Here is a 23,807-nt window from a genome sequence, read left to right on the forward strand (position 1 = left end):
ACTTCTTTCCATAACAAACAAACAGATATTCCACCGTACCCAATGAGAATTTTTGGTTTTTTTTTTTTAATAAATTTTCTTGCAGATTCTTCTTTTTTCAATTCAAATCATATGGAAACATCCTAGAAAGTAGAGAGGCCTCTAAATATTCAGTGACCAATTAACCTGTTATTTATTTAATTTCAAGTTTTTATTCCTTTTTTTTCTTTTTATCGATTTTTATTTCAGAGCATAACATATAAAGAACACCCCCCCCCCCCTCCAAATAAAAATGGAGAAAAGTGATTGAAAGCCTCCGATTGTTCAGTTCCTGCTCAGTGTTAAGTTTAAACATGTTAAATTTAGTATCCCTTCCCCAAAGCTGCAGATCTATATAAATAGCCTCGCACCGCGCTTATGGGAATATAAAAGATTAGGGTTAATTGAGCTTTGATTAAGCTCTGTCTAAATCTAAACCGGAGAAAATGCGCAGAATTTCTTGGGATGAACAGACATCTGCAAGACTGAGCCCAAAATGATTTGCTAATACATGTAAATTGTGAATTGTCACAGACTCCTTATATTCATTCATTTATATGAATCTCATCGCGATTTTGCAACGGGATCTATAGAGGGGATTAATGTAAAAGATACTTGAATACAGATGATTAATACAATATAATAGTAAATATATAGATAAAGCATGTGTTAAAACAATGCAAAATTAATACGTACTATGAATGTGAAGTATGAAATTCTAGGCCAGGGAGTACATTTTATTTCATGTATAATGGAAAAATTCTCCGAATACTGCCTTCTTGTCTTTATACATGTATACAGGCTTAATAAAGCGTCCATGCAGTCAGTTTCATTATACACTGTAATATGTAAATATAAATGGTTACATGTTAAAAGTTCAAAATCTGCGAAGTGTGATTACGACCTTTTATGACAAAAGTCAAATATTAATGTCATTAAATGACATTTTTGATTGGAGTTCATCGAATGCATTAATTTTGTTTAAATTCACATTTGAATATTCCCGCTGCATTCGTTATCTGGTGAGCGATCAAAGATCGGAAACGTTCGGAAAATAAATAATTATCAATACTTTAATTTCAAACATAATAACTATGTACATTCTTATATTTGGATAACTTACATGGAATATTGTCTTTTTGTTGGATAAAAAATTATCGTTTTGACTCAACATAAATATCATATCGATTTACGGAAGTTAATTGCCGCGAATTATTATTCAAAATGGCGGAAAATGCTTCGGGGCTCTAATGAAGGAGCAGGTAAATAATTACCATTTTTACATATTCATAATTCCACCAGTTTAGCATAATAGTTCGTATAAAATAATTGTGTTTTGTTTCATTGTTTAGTTCTCACAAAAAGAGATTAAACTGTCGAGTATATACAGTAGAAGGGCGCCTACCAAAGAAAAAGTCACAGCGTCATATCTCTTCGTGCAAACTGACCGATTTTTGACAAGGGGTCGGACAGAACATACACGGTAAGACTTTTGCATATGTATCAATTTATGGTAAACAAAATGTCAATAATAATGACAATTAGCAAGGATTTTCAGTTTCCAATTTCTTTCGTAGTGTCAGTTATGGAGAAGGCAGTGTTTGTCAATTTTAAGTCGATGGAATTTCCCCCCGAAAACTATAAACATGCAGTCAAAATGGCCTCCGAATCTGACCCAGATTTTTTTATTTTAACGGGTAACCGGTTGTACGTGCCGATGCTATGCAATGAATATTAATGAGAATATTGTGGTATAATATAACGAATATGGCATTATTTAATTAATAGAAAGATAATGGAATTGTAAGAAGGATAAGCTGGAAGAACCTATTAGCTTTATACTTTATTTAAAAAAAAACATAAAAAAAAAAATCAGATTTTAATTGGTAGATAGTGCATGATCAGAATCCATGCATTTAAAAACAAAATCTTTAGGAAAACAAAATACAGCTTTGTGAATTTTATTTTTTTTTATTCTTGCTGAATGAAAATTATTTAAAACTATCACACTGTCAAGAGTTCCTACCGAATAATGATTATGAAGATCTAAGGCCATGTAGGCCTGAAAAATTATATTACATTTGCTTAAAGCTATATATGGCGTATCTGAGCTAAAAAATAAAAATACAAGATTAAGTGTAGATGAACATGATATTTGTTATTTACGTTCAAATTAATATTTTCACCGATTTTGAACTTGAATAACCCACATTTCTATATTTAAATTGACTTTAGACTGTACATGTCTGATATTTTAAATGCGGAGTCGGTAAATAAATCGGTTATTGTTTTAAAATTCTAATATCTATGAAACACCATTGATTTAAATTGTGTAATTTGTAAACAGGAAAGTCCTATCTTTATATAAAGTAAGAAAACAAATAGAAAGATCTTTTTAATTTTAGTTTCTAAACTTATAAAAAATACGCCATATATATGACTTTAAAGCTTTACATTTAGACAAAGTTCTAAATGAAATATATATCTCTCAGTGCTATTCGCCCTCTGATTAGAGTACTCTGAATATGGTGGGGAGCTGGTTAAAAGATAAAAGTAGAAGAAAAATGAAAATTTCAATGGAATGAAAATTAAGTGAACTACTCGGTATTACGTATGATTTTAGTGAAGATAAAGGTTTATAAAATTAGTATTCACTATAAAAGAAATAAAAGCAATATTATCGAACTATATTTTGAGGTGATTCAGTTTACCCCCTTCCAGTTTGAATTCTCAATATCTGGAAGTGATCGAGACATCTGTTCCACTGAACTAAAGTAAGAGGAAAAAAAGAGCATTCGTAATAATTTTTTGTGGTTCGAATCTGATGAAGTGTGAGGGAATGAATAGGGTCCTACTAGGGGGGGAAGTGGGTAATTCAGCTGAACTGAAGGGATGTCTACCAGACCATGTACAAATAATATCTTGTACGTGAGCACAAGCCTGGCATCAGCCTTCCTGAATTGCAAATTAATGCGCCAATCAAGGGTATGTAGCAAACTTGAAACACTTGATGTCCTACTCGGTAGTCTGACATTACCCTTGACGTTCTGTGGCTGGTAAGTGTACCTATGTGAGGGTCCCAAACACTAGCAGCATACTCAAGCTGTGGCTTACCATAGCCTTGTATGCTGCTGACTGAAGTTGCTTGCTCCTGGTTGGGTGGTCAGATGTGTTTGATTGCCAGTGGCCAGATAGCTCAGTTGGTAGAGCACCTGACCGGAGATTCAGGGGGCCCGGGATCGAACCCTGATCTGGTCCATCACGTTTTTCTACTCCTCCAATACAGTAGAAAGCCATGGGAGCTATTGGCTTCACTTGTAACCTGGCTGATGTGCTGACTCCAACTCAGGCCATCCGATAATAAATCAACACCCAGATACTGAATGTGGCAGTCTATAATACCTGACCATGCAATATGTAGTGAGTACGAATGGGATATCTGATGTTGTCTCATGGATAACCTGACACTTACTAAGTACATGTATCATGTGTATTGGATTGATTACTTGGATATGATCATGATGATATATATTGCAATATAGCAAAGGTTATATCAGTGTTTTAGAAAATCAAACATGATTAATATTTCATTACTCTCTTAACACATTCACTTATCTGACATGTGCTTAATAATTAAAATATACCTGGTAGTCAAATTTACCTTTAATTAGTAAAGAAGTGAAATGTTTTGAAACCAAAGAAAGCATTATAAGCCTCTTGCTAAAATGCCTAAATTGTCAATAACCTAGCTTTAAAAAAACTGTGCAATCAGGTTTAATTTTTTTCTGTTTTTTTGTGATATTGAGAAATTGATCCACAAATTCATGTCCTTCATGAAATGATAAAATTTTAAACTACTGTGTCATGTTTAGACAACTCTACACTCTTCATGGTCTTTCATCACAGTATTCAATTGATCCCAATGAAATAGTATTTTTCCTCAAATCACAAAAATTTAAACCATTATCATCAGTAGTAGCTGTGTTTCAAATTAAGGTTCAATGACCCTTTGATAAGAGAGACAACTCTCACTGACCTTCTGATAAGAGACTTAAAGAGAGACAACTCTCACTGAGATAAATGACTTTTTCCTTGATAAAATTGTCAACTTAAAAATTTTGCCTTGCAAGGTATGACAAAGTTGTTTGCATTTCAATTATAAATTGGATTTTTTTTGGACAATAGTGTTACAGTATTTTTTTTTTTTTACGATTGAGGGGAGGGAGGACATACTTTTAGCCATTATAAAAAAAATCATATTTGAAACTAAACATCTAAAGGAAGTAAAAAAGAAAAAAAATCATCTTGTGTCTTAAGTGATTCTTATCTGACATAGTAGGATATCTTGAAGTTTGACCTGGTGCTTGAACTTTTTTTTATGGAGAATCAGTTTGTCATAGTATGGAAAGTAAAATTATGCTTTAAATGCCCCTCAATCCAACACACCATATTTATTATTAAGTGATTAAAAGTGTACCTCAGTTTAAATGGAGAATACACCTGATACATGTACATATAGTGCATTATCTTTGGTTTAATCTTGAGGATTGTACATGCAGTACTGAATAATGTTCATGCATGCATGTTTAACATTATAAATTAACATGTATGCACATGAGGAGAATAAAAAGCAGCTTGGCTAGCTGACACAGTTTTCTTTTTACAAAAATGTCAGTGACCCCTCCAATATCCTATAATCAATTCTGGCAGGCAATTTTAGAAGTCTTATAAATCCTTCTCGGCTTCAGTTTTATTTGAATGTTTCACTGAATGCAGAAGGGGTTTTGGTGATGTGTTTTGTATATTTAGTGGAAATTAATGTCAATATTAATTTGCTCAATAAGCTGATCCTGACTATACCCTGATGGAGAGTGCTGAATTATTCATAACTTTTATCGGTCTTGTTGCCTTGTTGTGTAAATTTTATACATAAGCAATTATGTAAATGAAGTTGGCAGCAGAATAATCTGATTTTCTTCTGGCATTTATTTTGAAAGTTTTATTTGAAATTTCATGAATATATGTATTAGTTTTTTTTTCATTAAATGTTCATTTTCTAGAGAGCAGTAAAATTATATACTGGTACATTTCAATACATACAATCCATTATGTTTAAACAAAATTTAAAGGAGAAGACACTTGATCACAGTATATTATTTTAATATATATAAATATAATCCATGCATACTTATACATCACTGTATATTATCATGATTATAATTATATTTTTTTTGTACATCATTACAGTATTTATTTTAACTGAAAGATCATAGAATGATATACATGGAGAGAGAGAGAGAGAGAGAGAGAGAGAGAGAGAGAGAGAGAGAGAGAGAGCAAATATTTATGTGTTCATAGAAAAATTGATTTCTTTTGTATATATGGCTATTACAAAAGAAAGAAAATATTTGAAAAATTTAGGATATCATATTATGGAAGTATTTGCCTATGGGGAAGACGTTGTGCAACAGGATTTTTAATGCCTTGTGGAAATTGCTTTTGCCAGCCTTATTGTGAGAAATTATTCATTGTCAGACCTCATCAATATTTATAATGTGCTCTTATTCATGGAACTGCATTAATTTCCCCATTTGATGATCTAGATTTTTTTTTCATACACAACAGCTAGGAGTTTGTGATACCTTAAGTGAAATTCATATTTTATATATGTGATATATATTTTGATTTTATGCTTGACCTGACAATTTTAGTCTGGCAGTAAAAAGTAAAATTCTGGAATAGAGCTTGGCTGTAAATTTTATCTTTGCATGCAAAGATCTAGATTCTAAAAGTGTTCCTATTTTATTACCTAGGAAACTTGAAAAGTGAAATCTGATATTCATTCAAGGACACATTTTACCATTAGCAAGATTAGATAATATGTAAATCATTCTATTTGCATAAATCGTGAGCAGATATGAATACCAGTTTACAACACTGTATTATTTCTTTCAACAGTGTCAGACAGTGAATTATTTACAGTTTGGAAGCACAGATAAACAGGATGCAAAATGCATTCAAAAACCCTTTCTGAAATTCATCATGTTCATGTATATTATACAAGTTGTAGAATGTCCAATGAGTTCATCTGCTGTAAAGTATTACAGTTCAAATAAAAATTTCTGGTCAAGTTATTCCCATTTCATTCTCCATATATTGGTGTCACATGAATGTCATTCCTTTACCAGGCAACTTCCAGTTCATTATACCCTCACTACAAAGGTGCAGAAGTATATATTTTTTTGCCTGTGTGTGCACAGTGTATGTGTCCCTAACAATATAGTGGTCACACTATATGAAGTAGAATTTGACGTTTTGGTCTCAAACTTACTGCAGATGGAGTAAAAGCCCATGTAGATAAGGGTCAAAAGTCAGGGTCAAAATACAATGTGTCATTAATTAATGGTCTTGAGGTCATGGTGAGCAAGTTTGATCTTTCAATATGTAATTTACTTCATAGATGGTACATGTAGGTGATGAGGGATATGTCTATTGATTTGAGTCCCAAAGGTCAAGGTCAAAGTTTGTTTCCCTCTTCCAAATGTTGTGGACACAATATTTAGAATATTATTCAACAATTAATCTCAGATTTACTACAGATATGGTAAGTGCAGGACTAGAGGGAGATGTATATTCATTGGCGGTTCAGAGTCAAGGTCAAAATAAAACTTGGTCTTTAAACGCTCAGTCACACCTTACCAAATAATACTAACTCACATTAAATGGACGGCAAAATTTTCAATCTGTTCATCTCCATTTACATATGTTTTCATTCAGTGAAATGTGTTGAATGTCTCGGGATGTCCAGTGAAGTTTGTTTTATATGGCAGAAAGTTTGAACATCATGTTCAAAAACTTGAAATGGAAACTTCTGGTCCCAGGATCATGAGACATCTTAAACTGAAGTCAAAAAATGTATATTGTGCTGAAATGTTTAGAAAATCAAGCAGTCAAAAACTAAAAATTTTGCTTTTTAACTTTGCATCAATAGACTATTGTTGTATGCAAATTAAGAGTTTCACTTCACAAGTGATCAACATTTTATGGATGATTAAAATCTTGACTTAAGTCTTAAGTTTTTTTCATGATCACGGGGCCTGGACTAAGGTGTCTGCTTCAAGTACAATAGGTCTGTTTAAAGTACATTAGGTATGCATTTTCTATGGAACTTGTGTGCTTCTTGTCCTTAACTTGACCAGCCTGCTTTCATTGATGCGTGATGTCTCTTGGTTTAATTTGCTTTATACATTGAATGCAAGAGCCTTGAAATGCAGCAGAAGATGACTGTCATCAACATATTACCAAGGAATTGCATTCTGATGCTTTTTTTCATCCATTGGACATTTGTGAGTGCTATTTGGTTAGTGTGACTGAGCCCAAAGAGTTAAATTTACAAGTATATGATATATAATTATGTAAAAATCCATTTAGCCTATCAGTCTGAGTCTCAAATTTGTCACATAGTATCCTTGGGGCAAAATAAGGGCTTTCATATATATTAATGATAGAAATGTGACCTGGCCTTAAATAATGGGAGATAATTTGGGAAATATAAAAAAAGCAGTAGTTGATAAAATTCTTCTTCTCATGGCAGGCCTAGATAAATAAATTTTGGGTTTCCGGTTTCCCGACCGACCCTAAAATATATGAGCTGACCCTAAAAAATTTATCCGCATATATCTTTCCCAGGAGTAAACTATTCCAGTTTCACTATTACATATTGTAGAAATCCTAATCTCGATCACTTCCGTGTTTCAGAAAATGCATATCCTATACACATTAAACAGAAATGTTTTGACAGCAATTTCCCCGGGGAAAAATGGTAGTATATGCTAGCCAATGAAATATTAAAATAAAATAAAATGTTTTCCCTACCTACCTACCCTATTTTTTTCTCAGGTTGGAATAGGAAACACACTATTTATTTATCTTGGCCTCTGATGAACCACTTGGCAGATTATCACAATTTGAAACAAAAGGATGAGGATACATTGTAAATGAAAAATTGTTCAAGTCATTATCCTAGGGCAAAGAGTGTGGTCTCAAGGTCACTTCAAAATTGAACTAAAATTAAATTTTGTTAAAACTTTGATATTTTGCACACTATGAGGACTACAGATCATCAAATCTTGTCAGTTGATGCATCTAATAGGACCTCATGTTATGTTGACTCAAAATATGTCATGTTTACCTAATTTTTGAATTTTTGCAGGGATTTATTTTCAAATTGATTTGGATACTTTGAAGCCTATGATCATCAAAACTTATATTTTTATGCATTATGGGGATGCGAATTGTATCAACAAAAATGTAGGGACATACTTTCTGAATTTTAGGGCTAATTTTTCAAAACATTTTAGTTCGATCATTATTTTTGATATCAGATATATTTTTATCCACTGGGCTAGTTTCAACCAAACTTGCATTACAAGTACCTGCGAGTAAATGGGTTTCAAGCTTTATTTCCAAGTGAAGGGCTATGTCCTTGTCAAGGGGAGATAATTAAGAAATGGTAAAGTTAGGCTTGAGTAATTTAAAGATAGAGAGGACTAGAGAAAGAGAGAGAGAGAAAAAAAACTAATCAGAAATTTTCTTTATTGTGTACAATCAAGTTAAACAAATGTTAAAAAAAATCAATCCACAGGGGCTGCAATAGAGGATTGTGTTAAAGATTTATATAGGAAAAATTTACATTTCCAACTGTTTTCTCTGTGATAACTTTTTGAAAGTTAAGTGAGTTGATTTTTTTCTATATTTACAACTGAATTTAAATTTTGCCAAGTGAATAGTCATAATATGCATGTCAATTTCTTGCAGCTGTTATTGGGAAATTCAACATGGATTGCCTAGTGTATAATCATATTTCATATCTATATTAGACAGCATTTTTTATTTTTGTTTACATGTTGACCTCACAAATAAATGTAAATATATACATGTTTAAGAATCACATGAATCACATAAATTATCCCCGGATTCCAACTGTCGCTAATGCCCTGGCATACCCAACAAACTAGACAGTGGTTCTTTAAATATTTTAAGGATTTAAAAAAAAAAAATATTCTGATGAAAAACACAAGGCATTCATTAATCATTATATTAAATAATCTTCCAATTGTGCCCCCCCCTTTTTTAAAAATTGGAATCATTTGAATATTATTATATTAAAACTATAACTTGCACCGAGTAGGAGGATATATTATTATTTGGACATTCTTCATATTTTTAAAAAAATTAATAAGAAAAGAAGTATTTCTGTACAATTTTAGTGTTACAGAGAATGTACATAATTTATTGTCATATTCATTAAGTCTTTTTTCCCCCAATGAATATAAAATGACAAGGTATTTTGTGTAAATCATAATGTTAAATTTATGTCATTTATACTCTATATTATGCATATTGCATTCATAACGCCAGTGCACCTTTCTCTGGCAGAGACTATTTACATCATCTGTGCACATGTGTGGACAATTTTTGTTTGGGGAAAAAAAACGTTGAGTGGTACAGAAAGGGTTACATTGCTATTTTTGTAATAAACATGTGAAAAGTCCTTTAAGAATATGTACCCATATTACAGAGATCTATTTCATTATGCCAGATCTGTTTATATTTCATTAGTGGATAAATTATTTATGAAACCAGCACCAGATTTACATTTGAATTTAATTACTTTAATAGAGGATTTATATCCATCCAATCAAAATTTAAATTCTCCATGAATTTTAATTTGAAAAAAAAATCTTAAATGTAGACAAGAAACTTTGTCAAGTTTTGTGAAGTTTGTCAATTGACTGTTGGATATATATACATGTTATGACATGGCCATATGGTTTATGGCCACATTATTATTCATTTATGTAAATGACACGAAAGGTACAATGTGCAGCGAAGGGCAGCCAACGTTTCATTATCATGCGTAACTTCCCTACAGTTCACAATCATTTTATCGACCTTATTTTTATTTTAAAAATTAAAGCTAACCAACCTACTTCATGGGTTTTGGAGCTTTGTTGAAATTTTTCATATGCGGATCAAAGCTCTTCATAATTTCATATTTTCCCTATCTCTGCAAGGCATGCGAAGAAAATTATTCAGTAAGTATAGATGTTATTTTAATTTGATAAGGATTATAATAAAATGAATATTAATTTTGAGGTTTTTCAGTAGAATTACAATGTGTATATAAATAATAAATTGCAGATTTTGTAACTTAATCAATTTTAATTTAACAATAAGAAATGGGAGGTATTTACTTTTTGCATCTAATACAGATTGCAAAATATGGGAACAGTTTTAAGTTATTTTGAAAGATTTTATTTTATTAATTTGTTTATTGGGTTATTTCTAAGAATAATTTGATTTAAAAATATTTACCAAAATAATTATTTTGCAATGTAAAAATATTATATTATAAACATAATAAGAATCCACTTAATTATAATTTATAATTATATACAAACTATTTACATTTAATATTAATTATTAGTAGTGAGAATATAAAAAAAATAAATATTTGGTATTACATTCATTTTGGTATATAATGCTATTTCAAAGTTGTGTTTTTGTTTGTTTGTTTGTTTGCTTTTTAAAGCTCATGCTTTAAAGACATGTTTTAAATGTTTAAAAAGTTTACCTTAAGCTTGGGATTTTAGAATCCTCCTTAGAAGAAAATTTAAATTGAATTATTACCTCCAAGCATTCAATCCTAAAAATGGTTAATCTTTTACTCAGTGAATATTCACTTAATTTACGAATTATGAAATATACAGCTATGAAAGATTTTGCATGAACTCTTCAGGATCTTGGCAATGCTTTAAAATCACAACATTAGAATGTCAACCCTAGAGGCTCTTTCTGATGTTGGCAAACTGATGGAATTATTTGACAACAGAAATCATTGGGATTCCTATAATAAATAAAGTCATTTTAAATTAGTAGACTGAAGCAGTGTGATAAATTCTGTGTGAAGAGATAGATCTTAGATATGTTGTGCTTGAGCTTTACAAAGATTGAACCTCCCAAGAAAAAGCAAACTTGACAAATAAAAAAAAAAAAAAAATCTGATAATAGAGCTTTAATATAATTCAACAAGAAATTAATTTGATCTGCACTCAAAATTATTTTTTGTTCAAGTAAAACACACTTAACAATAAAAAAAGGTAAAAGAATATTTACAGAGGAAATAAGAGAAAATACCTTTATTTCAGACTAACTCTACTGTAGATTCCTATATATACATGAGGAATTCAATATTATTAGGTATTTCACAAAAAGCACCATTTGCAAAATAAAATTACTCACTATACCCTTTTTATGCTGAAATAATTAAAAAACTCATGATCAACAGTTCAATCATTTTGGCAATGGAATATTTTAAGTACATGTACTCATGTACAGTACTAGGCTAGCAATAAGCAATATTTCTTTTTCTCATCATTTTATTATTTCATGTATCCTATATTTTTGAAGTCAAGTATTATGAAAATGCCATTAATGGATGCAAATAACACGCATTTAGCTCTTTTTAGCTCTTCTAACTTTTTTGAGCAAGAATTCTTGAGTTCAAAGTGTTTCAGACTTAGTGATTACTACCGTTATGATCCATATATATATAGTGGATTGTTTGATAGAGGATTCTCAAAATTGCTCATACAAAGACAATTATACAAACCATTAGCTGATTTGAACTGGCTAACAAATTTGTCACATCATATATATTTTTATCTGTTAGGTTCTACATGTGTAGGGAGCTGACCTTATTTCCTGAGGGAGTGTCCTACTTTGAAACATTTTTAGAATCAACACTGGTATGTGGAAACTATATCAGCAGCTATTACAAATCTTGAAATTTTAATGTCTCCACACCCATAAATGACCAAATATATATGATTATGGATGCTTATTGCCAAATATAATCAAAGATGAAAATTCAAATTATGAAAAAAAGGTATAAAAAATTGGGGAAAATTAATACTTATAAAAAAATAAAGAGTTACAGCCCTTTATAACAGTTCATTTTGTTTATATGAAGGGGTGCATGTTGATTAACTGCAGAGTTTAGTAAGGTTCCTGTTTTTATTGCTTGGTCATTACATCAAGTTGAAAAGGAAAAAATTCGATCTTTGTTTTTTTTTTTAACCTTAACAATATGCAAAACATGTTAAATAAATTTAGTGAAGAATGATTTTATAAAAAAAACTATATTATCAGTAGTTTAAGCTTTTCCAACATATCAATGTAAATTTTATTAATTTTGCAATGTTGAGGGCTTACACCTTATATATACAAATTCTTACTATTAATGATATAAATATCGGGAACATTTCTGTGACCTTTTTTGATACATGTTTGAGAAAAGATTAGAAAACATAAACTTATCTTGTAATTATAAGATCATTGCAAATTATTTTTTTGATAGATGTAAAAAGATTTCTAATAATGCTTCATTTGCAAGCACATGTATGTCTATTAAGAACAAAGGTTGCTGGTAATAAAATAAATTATGGACTATTTAGAAGGGAGACATCACAAATTATCAGGACTGAGTAGGGTTGTCACCTCAGGGCGCTTGCGCCAGAGGGTGACAACTTTACTCAGACTTGATAATTTGTGATGCCTCCCTGCTAAACAGTCAATAATAGTTTTATCATCCTGAAGAACCTAAATTTAATAAAATAGAGTAGAAAATAGTCAATTTAACCTCGTGTTCTCCTACACACTGCTCTGATTCCATACTTTCAAATTATGTCAACAGACAACTTTGACATCACTGTTAGAATTAAGTATTGTTTACCGATCTCACATGTATTTCAATTATATAGATGAGTTTTCTCTCATAAGACATTTTATTTTCATCTAAAGGGAAACTACACAGTTGTCACTTGTGCTATTTTATTGTCTTCTGAAGGGGACAACCTGTCACAACGCTGCACACAAGGGAAGGGAGACATTACGAAATGTCTCCCTGCACGTGACATTCTCTAAACTTATTGACTGTATTATTCTGAAGGATAATAATACAAGATATCTAGTAGGTGATGCTGGTGGAAAAAATAAATCAACTTTCTACTCAGACTCTTCAAGAAAATATGATACAAATATATATGGATGCAAATAAATGTGTCCACTAGCTGTTGTGCAACATTTGACACTGATGTACATCTCACAGCAAAAAAAAAAAAAAGGCAGGACTCTCACAAAAATTTTTGAGGGTTTGAGATACTGAGATTGAGGTATATAGTCATTGTAAGGTTAGAATTGTTGAGTTTCTTTGATGTTTTCTTTAGTATTCAACATATTGGTGTTCAAATTACCAACGTTAGACAGTCAATCTTTGTTTATAGTTGTACAAATGCATTAAAACATATATATATATATATATATATATATATATATATATATATATATATATATATATATATATATATATATATATATATTATAATACTTTAAGCAAGAAATTACATTTTTAATGGTATATACATGTACTTTGCATGAGAACATGTAATGTACGTGCAATAATAACATTGAAAAGTACTGAAACTGTAAGTATTTTTACGTGGGAATCATCATTTATAAATTCAGATTCACTAATCAATATTCAAATTATGAAACAATTTTTCGCGCATAGTTTTGATACAGTACTCATATATAATCTTACACAAGAATATTTTTTCTCACGTTTTCACGTTTGCAAATCAGAACCTGTATGCATAATTTAGCATTATCATCCATTTTAATGATTCGCACAAAACGTATCTTGACGTTTAAAGACGCAGTGATGAATAATTGGTCATTATATATGGTCATTGCTTATGCATTATAATCGCGCAAGTCATGCCGCAACAATTCGTTCCTTGTTACGAAGTGATTTTAAGAAAAAAAAATTTCTCGGAATTTTGCTGCAGGCCTTTTATGCTAACGGAAACATCTCGATCTTTTATGTTTAATCTGTTTGAATAATTATATTATTGGTTGCGTTCTGTATAAATCACCGAGACACAATTGATGCCCTTTGACACACCTGTTCATTTACCTTTTTCTCTTATTATCGTTTGCAGCACAAAAAATCGTAGTCTTATTATAGGTCTTGCGGTTTGGCCTTTCATTATCAAACAGAAATGAGCAAGTTGGACAGCAAGTTTATAATGAAGGAATGGTAACTACTTGATGGAGATTTTATATTTAGATGTGGTTGTCAGCTCTGTCTATGGCCAATGAATTTGTTGACTGGGTCCAGTTGGAGCCATGCTGTGCAATGCGCCATGCCACTATATATGTGTGCATGCTCTCTTTATGATGGGAAGACCAGACACAAAGGTTTATTCTGGTCATAATTGACCATATTCAGTGTGTTGTTTGTATAACGAAAACAAATTTGCCCAAATTCTAATACATATGTAAAAGATAATATTCTGTTGACTTGCTTTGTGCTTCAAAAAGACTAAACTGCAGGTCTGATATTTAAAGGGATGTGTAATATCAAACTAAATTTCCTACATGATTAACAAGAACTCTGCTTATGAGCATACAAAATGTACAAATCCATAAGTTATTTTGAAGAGTACCTACCCCATTCTTCCCCCCTCCCACCCCTTTAAATTTGTGAGTTGCTCTATTATTGTGTATTGGATACAAACAAAAAAAAATTATCAGAAACAGAGTTACCGGAATGTTATTTGCTGATATATTTAAAATATATATTTTGAAAATACATTTAAAGTAACGAAGATTGTTGTTTTGTTTTCTATTTGCATAGATACATTACAGGCTTAGGTGTAATCTTGTTTTTCACCCTAATTTGGAAAGTATAATACACAGTCTGAGTGTTGTGTCACTATATTGTTAGGATGAATTGTCATGTTTATTAAGCTTAATATATTTATCAAAATCTTTGAATTATCGTTAGTCATCTTGAATATTTTTTCCATATTACTTCAGGTATAAAGATGAACAGTGAAGCTAACTCCGAGACAGTAACTGTATCAAATAATGGACAGACAGACACTAAGCCAGTCAATACCTTGGTAATTATAAAACAAGTATTTTATATCATTATGATAGATATATGAAATTTACAACATTTTAAAATTCAATTAAAAAGGTCTTTGGACAAGTTCGTAATTGCTTGAAAAACTTGCATCAACAAAAGCTTCAGAAAATTTGAATTCATTGCATGCCGAGGCAATTTGCAAATTACAATGTCTTGAAGATACATGAAGTATTGACATTTTCAGACAAATGTTGGTGCAACATTGCAGCAGCAACTTCAATCGGCATTGCTGGCCCAGCAGTTTCCACTGGCAACAGCCGGGGCACATTCTGGTTTACTGATTCAAAACCCTTATGGACAACCAGCTGTGGTAAGCTTTCTTTATACAGACATCTAACTTGTTATAATAGACTTTATTGATATGCATTCAGAAACTTGTTGAGCTAATACTGAAAAAAAAAAGTTATTGCATGTCCTCAGTAATTAATGTGTGCACTTATCAGAAGAGCATATTAAGTAACAGTCATAAGTGTTTTAAACATCCTCCATATCTTTTTTGTGACCGGCTTCGGGTGATCACAGTTGATTCCATATGAAGCATCTGGCAGATTTAATATCTGCACACACATTACTCCCTGCACTACTTTGTTTACTATGCACTGACAGCTTCATGTAAATCTTTCATAATATGTTAAGTACCAACGAGCATTATTTTGATGCATTTACCTTTAGATGCAAACATTTGTACAGTTACATGGTGAATAAACTTACATGCATAAGAATTTCATTTTGAAGTACACTTCCTTTAAGGTTGAAGTTTATTCTTGCATTGGTGTTTCAGAAAGCAACAAAAATATTTAAGTCACATCAAATTAAAAAAAGCACAACTTAATATCCTATTCTGTCTATGAATAGCATCATGGACTTTCAGCGCATATTATCGTTTATAAAGAAGTTTCATATCTCACTTATTTCAGTTTAGATGTATTACTGTAATGATGATTTTAAAAAGAAGTGCTTGACATATCAAATGGCCATTACATAACCTTCACATTGCCTCCATCTACCTACGATGACACTATCTCTAATTATAGAATGTATCGATTGATTTTGCACATGGCTCTTCATTTGTTTGGAGTTTAGCGGGAAACATTCATTCAGCAAATTATGTACAAGGTCGTTTAAACTATTTTCTTAGCCCTAACTTTGCAAGGGATACTATTATTCCTGAACATAAATACTAAACCTGTTAATAAGAAAATGACATTTACAAAATTGACTAGGTATGGAATGGAGCAGAATACATGCATTGGTACATTGTACTAAAGTTTTGTTTCCTTTCAACTTTATTAAGAACTCTATAAAAGTTTGATAGGTAATTTATCTTCAGAGTTATTTTTCTTTACAAATACATAACCCATTTGATTTGAATACCTTTCCTTGGTTATCAATATTTTTGAGCTCATGACCTGGAGTTTGACCTACTTTTGAAAAACTTCAACTTTGACCATAACTTTTGAAGGGTTGGTTCTAGGGGTTTCATATTTCACATATGTATTTCTTGTGCCAAGACCTGTACAACATTTTTGACTTCATGACCTTTACATTGGTCATAACTTCTGAATGGTTAAAGGAGCCTGAAGAGTTGCATTGCCTTTTTGTTTACAATTTTAAATTTCTATTTTTATTCAGAAATTAACTTCAATTTAGTGAATTGAACTTAAATACACATTCGTAAAATTCTGTCTGTGAGTGACATTCTTCATAACATAGGTCAGACATCTGTGTTTGTAAACATGGGCACAAGCTGTATTACCGATTACATTTTATCAGGTGTGTTTGAATTGTTAACTCGGCACACATCACTGAACACAAATTTACAACGCTGGTTTGTTTTTTTTCTACTCTGACTTTTCACAATTATAGTTTTTAGTATTTTTCATCAATACACAACAATTTTTCCACATTTTTTAAGTATTAAGAATAGATCATACTTCTTGAAAGTTTAAGGATGTGTATCAATCAAACACATCCTGAAATTTATAGTTTTCCGATAAAAGAAGCTTGTAAATGCGCTTTTATAATATATCAGCCTGAAATGCTTTAGAATATGTAAGTCGTGATATTATACTGAAAATTTTAAAAAATATTAACTTCAAATCTGTGTCCAAGCCCCTTTAATGCTATGGCGACATTTGAATTTTACTTGTCATATTTTCTACATAAAGAAAATATTCTTCATAGTGTAAAAAATTGAGGCATTTTCTGGGAAATTCTCAAGAGGCCACTAGCATGAAAAGTAGGTTAATGACCTAGTCATTTGAAAGTGAATAATAGCTCTATAATCATAGGTATACAATTGTACAATAGATGTTTTTTTTCATTCCTATCAGGGAATTTTTTTCTAATTAGAGTAAATGTTATCTTTAAACTTCTCATCAATATTAAACTTCTTATTAGTAGGTCATTTATTTTAAGTTTTGCTATAAAAGTTTTTAAGTATGTCCTTAGAAATAAAAATTGATGCTCATAGTGCTATAAATCACAGGTAAGCATATATATTGAATAATGTGCTGAAGTGTGCCATGAAAATAAGCATGGTATTTTTAGCTCTGAGAAAAAGACCATTTCGTGCATATATTTTTCTTTTCACTTGCTTAATACAATAAAAGTAAGTTTTTGTAAAATCCCATTTTCTCAGGCAGTTTATCAGTGTGATATTATTTTATACTTCATTGCCTCATGCAATGCAAGTAGCTTATATGGTGTAAAAGGAAAAGAACTTTCAGATAGATTTGAGTTGCTGCAGACCTGCTTCTTTTATGGTAACTAAGAGTTGCAAAAGTTTCATTTTGATATTGCTATTTGTAGATTCCAGTGTCTGCTGCTCTACCCACTGCTGGTATACAGATTGCAGACCTCCAGCAACTGCAGCAACTTACACAGCAACTAACACAGCAACAACAGCAACTTCAGCTGCAACAGGTATTGGAATCTAGTTGACAAAGATTAGGATTAAAGTTAAAGAAATTCTATTATGAATGAAAGGTGTAATTATACTTATTGAAAATGAAGTAGAACTATTTTGGTATTTAGGAATATCTGTTTGAAATCATGTTTATTGCCTTTCTGGATATATTTAAATGTTTTAGGAGAGATTTTAAATTTCAAATATCTTTCTGCAAATATCAAATGTATTTTGAATATCGAGCAATTTTCAACAGATTCAACAACAGGTCACCAATTCCCCAGCAGCTAGTTCTGCTGCTAGCACCACTTCTGTGGTCACTCAACAGGCCCCTATCAGCAGTGCCACCCCTCAGCCCACACAAATCCAGGCCTCACCTCTGGCTACAACCACTCTGCAGGGACTGGCTGGGGCCCTCCAGGGCACACAGCAGATTGTATTTCTGAATCCTGCACAGCTTACGACGGGTCTCCAGCCACTTCTGATTCAAAACCAGGTGAGAAGAAAGGAGATGGGTGAACAAGGCATGCAGAATGCCTATAGCTTCAGATATATAAAAATCATATTCAGTTTGTGAATTTAGTATAATTTAGATTGAAATAATTTATGAAATTATGACAAACAAAACTTTTCTGAGGAAAAATTTCTTGGCAAAAATTATTCTGTTATTAAAAAAATAATGTGGTATTCTTGGGGTTGGAACCCTAGCAATAAAAATCTTGAGTGTCATTTTCCTTTGAGACTAACACTAACACAGCTCTTGATGAATTGTGGCATTTAAATCATGTTTGTGATATGACCCTTGACTAAATGGATTTCAAGTATTTCTTGGAAAGATGTGCATGTTGTATCATAAAAGCGTATTTTTAAGATATTGTGGGTTTTTGCTCCATGTTTTTGTTGACCAAAAAATGTATTTTTTTATGCAAACTTTGAGGATAAACTTTGAAAAATATGGAGTGAAGACCCACTCATATTGAAAAATTGTGTTTTAGTATGAGAAAATGATCCGTTTTGCCCTCTCTAGTGTGTGATGGTATTTCACAGGCAAAAATTTCAATCTTATTAAGATTTTTGCAAATTGGGGAGATTTTACATAACGTATTCTTTAATTTTAGATGAAATATCAAAGAAAATTTTGTTGTAATTGAGAATTCGTTTTTTCACCTTCATGTTTGTTGCACTAAAGGCATTTCACCCACCTTGTTCACCATGGTACAGCATACATGGCTAAAGCTTAATGGGTGAAGAGCATTAAATGAATATGATACACTTTTGGTTTATCATGATCAGAAATTTTAAATGACTGAAAACATAATTTTATTGACAGGTTTAAAGTAGCAGTATAAACAAAACATTGACACTGATACTCTGTAACATGTTTAGAAAATTTCCTTATCTTTAAATTATGTTGATAGGGAATTCCCGTCCTTACTGCTGCCACATTGGCATCACTGACACAGCAAGTTCAGCAACAGCAGCAGCAACAACAGCAACAACAACAAGCCCAACAACAACCAACAGCAGCTGTTCTGCAGCAACTTCAGCAACTCCAGAATGCAACAACCCAATCACTTCAGGTAAGAGCAAGGAGAGGTAACTCTTAGCTTGAAACAACTCATCTTTTGTTGTTTAACTCTTTCAACACTGAGTAACTTTTATCAGCCAAGCCCTGGTACACTGAGTAACTTGGGCCATCACTGAACACTTCACCTTCCATCACAAAAAAATATAATAACTTCTTTATTTCTTTGAATATTTTAATAAATAACACATTATTAGAAAGGTGAGACATTTCTCTTTTAAATGATATCAAATTTATATATATTCAAAATTATTTAGCAAGTCAAAAGCACTAATAAAAATAATAATTACGTTTTATAACTGATCTTATGTAATATTTTAATAAATTTGCTGCTATGAAGTTTCAAAATCGCTTATGTTCTTTCCAACATTCAAAAGAGAAATTATTTCTGAGTAAAATGATGTGCAATATGTCAGAATTCATTGAAAAATAAGTCCATGATAATAAATAAAAAAAACGTGGTGTTTCGGGACATCAGGAGAAGTCTGGGGCGTCAAAAACATCCTCTGTTTTGGAGCCTTTAAAGTCCAATTCCGAGTCAAGTTTCTCCTCCAAGATTTCTCAACATTGTTAAAAACTCGTATTTTTGATGTCTAGAAACATCTATAATATCTTATTCCCCAATTTTATTAAAGTTTTCATCGCCAGAAAGATCGGACATTTTGTTGTTAACCGCCATTTTGCTTTCTTCTTTGTTTTCTTTAAGATTTGTCTAATTTTCCTTATTTTTCCGTGATTTTCGCCATGTGGTCCGCCATATTTGTTAACGGATGTTTATATCCATCTACCCATAATTCATAGCGAAAGTTCTTGCGTAGAGAATACTTTCTATTTCTAAGAATAAACGTTTACTTTCAGTTTTGTGTCTGAGACCGATGAATTGGTCTACCGTGTTCCAAGACGAAATGTATTGGTCTACAGTGTTGAAAGGGTTAATATTTTAAATTTTTTGCTTATGTACACATCTGCATATCAAGGAGTGAGGAAAAAAGATCTATGACAGTTACAAAGTGTGAAAGTCACAAGATTGTTCAGCTCTTGTGCCTTGTGATTTGTGAAAATTGAACAGAGTTCCATGCATTAAAGAGAACAAACTCTACATAGATGAATCAGAATTATTACACATCTTTTAACCAGCACACTGACATCAGACACAATGACATCCGCAGGAAATTGACATGGCTTGCCTATTATTCACTTGACCTTTCACTTGGTGAAATTTACATTCAGTTGCAAATAGAAAGAAATCAACACACTTAACTTTGAAAGAGATATCACAGAGAAAATAGTTGGAAATATAAATTTTGTTAGACTCTAGGTGTTAATGTTTTTTTAACAGTCACGAACAGCTGTTTTACTATCCTACATGTTGCTGTTCAGACTCTGTTAGCAACCAGTAAAGTAGCATAAACCACCTTAGTTCAAATTTAGGAAGGAAGTCTTTTCCTAATTTCAGTGTGCACATTAATTTATCATTGATTATGCAGTGTTTGAAATAACATTGCGCCCGACCGCCCGAGACGCCCAAATTTTGCCATGTGCAAACAGATCTGCATGTACAGTGTAAATTAAAATTCATGTATTTGATAAATCTCTCTCAAATCAACCAACAGTATCGTTAGTAAAGTGTAAGAAGCAAAGGGGGTAGAATTCCTCATCCTATAGAATCAGGATTGAAATTATTATAGTGAACTGACCCCATTCACGTTATCGCTAAAACAAAGTTATAAAAGACTTTTATTTTTTCCGGCTAGTAGATTTTTGGAGGACTGACAACTTTCAATAGCAGTCAGCCCTGCATGTCTAGCTAATTTTACGGTGAGTTTCAAACACTGGATTTTGTCTTGTATTCAGATACAGGTGCCTGCTGCACAATCCACTCCAGTTCAACAAAGTGGAACTCCTGTCAAAGTTCAGAATACAATGACCAAGATATCCAATTCTTCTCAGATAGTTCTACCAGCTGTTTCTACTGCAAATGCTTCCATCAAAACTCAACCTGAAGAAATGTCTTCCTCTGTGGATGAGATACCACCAGTAAGTCTTCATTTAAGTTTAGATGTAGGCATAGACTTTTGTCTGTGGTAATAAGCTGTAAAGCTTATATAGAAGTAAAAGACAGGGAAACATATATTAAGATGTCATATTTTAATTGACTGGTGTATTTTAGTGAATTGATTCTATCACCAGTATATTATATCTATATAATCAACCTTTTTTTTTTTATTTTGAAGGAAGAAAATATTGACTTGGAAGAACTTGAGCAGTTTGCAAAAACCTTTAAAAGAAGGAGAATAGAACTAGGTATATTTCTGATGAAAAAAAAACCCAGATGATTTTTAAAAATTTGAAAAGTAAGAAATATTCTAGTTAAAACTTTTCATATTTTGCAGGTTTCACCCAAGGTGATGTAGGTTTAGCAATGGGAAAACTATATGGAAATGATTTCAGCCAAACAACAATTTCAAGGTTTGAAGCTTTGAATCTGAGCTTTAAAAATATGTGCAAGTTAAAACCACTTTTACAAAAGTGGTTAAAGGATGCAGACACAATGTGTGCTAATCTGAACACACCAGTTGGTGGAAGCCCGGGTGGCAATGGCAATAGTTTATCTCCAGAATCTGTGTCAAGGAGAAGGAAAAAGAGAACCAGTATAGAAACTAACATCAGAGTGGCTCTGGAAAAAAGTTTTCAGCAGAATCCCAAACCATCATCCGAGGAAATAACTTCTGTTGCAGACCAACTCAATATGGAAAAAGAGGTTGTACGAGTGTGGTTTTGTAATAGAAGACAAAAACAGAAAAGGATTAATCCTCCATCAAACTACAATCCACAGTTGTCTTCCCCTCTTTCTCCACCAATCACACCTGTTCAAGTGATGGCAACACCCACAAATCAGTTAACCACACCCACCTCTCAAGCTACCATGACACTTCCAACAATCATCAGTACTTCAACAGGTGCCACTCTTGTGGCTGGATCCACGCCCTCTTCAGTGCCAGGAACCAATCAGAACTTTATCATGGCCAAAATCACACCTGCTTCTACCTCTGGATCCAATCAGGTCATTTTGACACAAGCATTACCAACTACAGTATCTACCGCCCAGGGAATTTCTTTACAACCTACACAACAACTTATTCCCCCTCAAAAAATAGAATTCACCACCTCATAAGGATTCATATTTTGGAAGATTTATTTTTAGAATATTTGTAAAACATTCCAAAAAACTTGGAGAAGCAAAAACCAAATAGAATTGAAATATATTTTTAATGAGAAGGGATTCTTAGTTTATTTTTACTTGGTACATGATGTGAATAATTGATATATAATGCCAAAGAACCTGAAACATGGGCATGTATTTCATGTAAATACATGTATATACTTTGATTAAAATGTTTTGTCTTCCAGTTTGTGATTTTCACTTCCTTAAATAAGGGTGTGTAATCTGCTGGACCTTTTCTAAGTATCAATATTCAGTTCCTTAGTTAGACAGTGAAATGCGTTTATACAGGTATCAATTAAATCTTTTGTAAAAACTGTCTTGACTATTAGAAATATTCATCATTGAGCTCAATATAACACTAGAGGCATAAAAATATAAAAAAATGATTTGTTGGTAATTGTCATCTTTTTACAACTGCCTTGTTTTGAGGTAAATGGCATATTGGTCTGAAATTTTGTTTATTCTTTAATTTGTTGATCTGATTTGAATGAAGTGTGGTACAAATGTAGAATACGTGGAATATATTTACTTTTGTTGTTTTGCATTTTCCACTTTTGCTACAATAGAAATAATATTTTAACAAAATCTATTTCTCAAACTATTTTTTTTATTTCATTTGAGTTAAGAAATAGCGAGTTGATTTCCTTTTTCATTACGTAAAATGGTAGCTGATACTATTGATTAAATAAACATATATACGAGGGGTTATCAAAAAGTTCGTGGACTAGCGTCATAAAATTAAAACCGCTTTAGGTACACCAATGAATTTTTACACATTTAGTAAGCATCATCTTTTCTATCTATAGAATAAACCATAAATCATAATTTTTATTTTTTAATAAATTGTTAGTATTTTTGTAAGCAAAGGTATGTCCAGGCGGCGCAACCTCTAATATGACGTTTTTTCTACCTGAGTGTAACTGAGAAAAACTCTTTAGATATGAGTATTTGTCATCAAATAATCTCGTTAATTCAGACATGTGGTACGACACATTTGTTCAGTAAAATTTGCAAT

At 31.8% G+C, this 23,807-nt stretch overlaps 1 protein-coding gene across 2 annotated transcripts; it reads left to right on the forward strand.

The window, feature by feature from the left end:
- The first annotated feature begins 1,388 nt into the window (after positions 1–1,388).
- Positions 1,389–22,976, forward strand: LOC133191876 (POU domain protein 2-like). Of its 2 annotated transcripts, none has more exons than XM_061327624.1 (9): positions 1,389–1,501; positions 14,962–15,047; positions 15,258–15,383; positions 17,885–17,998; positions 18,238–18,477; positions 19,400–19,561; positions 21,421–21,603; positions 21,801–21,870; positions 21,960–22,976. In XM_061327624.1, exons 2-9 carry the CDS (start codon positions 14,970–14,972, stop codon positions 22,739–22,741), a joined length of 1,755 nt encoding a protein of 584 aa, XP_061183608.1. In that variant the 5' UTR covers positions 1,389–1,501; positions 14,962–14,969; the 3' UTR covers positions 22,742–22,976. The 2 variants fall into 2 exon arrangements, with proteins under 2 accessions (XP_061183608.1, XP_061183607.1); XM_061327623.1 differs by lacking the exon at positions 1,389–1,501 and adding an exon at positions 10,082–10,115.
- Positions 22,977–23,807: the final 831 nt, after the last annotated feature.

The sequence above is a fragment of the Saccostrea echinata genome, unplaced genomic scaffold (assembly GCF_033153115.1).
Source record: "Saccostrea echinata isolate AGI-Se365-2 ecotype Australia unplaced genomic scaffold, CSIRO_AGI_Sech_v1 ptg000025l, whole genome shotgun sequence".
Lineage (NCBI taxonomy): Eukaryota > Metazoa > Mollusca > Bivalvia > Ostreida > Ostreidae > Saccostrea > Saccostrea echinata.

Coding starts and splice junctions, on each gene's coding strand:
- LOC133191876 (XM_061327623.1), top strand. Junction 17,999..18,237: donor AGCAACTTCAGCTGCAACAG/GTATTGGAATCT, acceptor AATTTTCAACAG/ATTCAACAACAGGTCACCAA. Junction 21,871..21,959: donor AAGAAGGAGAATAGAACTAG/GTATATTTCTGA, acceptor CATATTTTGCAG/GTTTCACCCAAGGTGATGTA.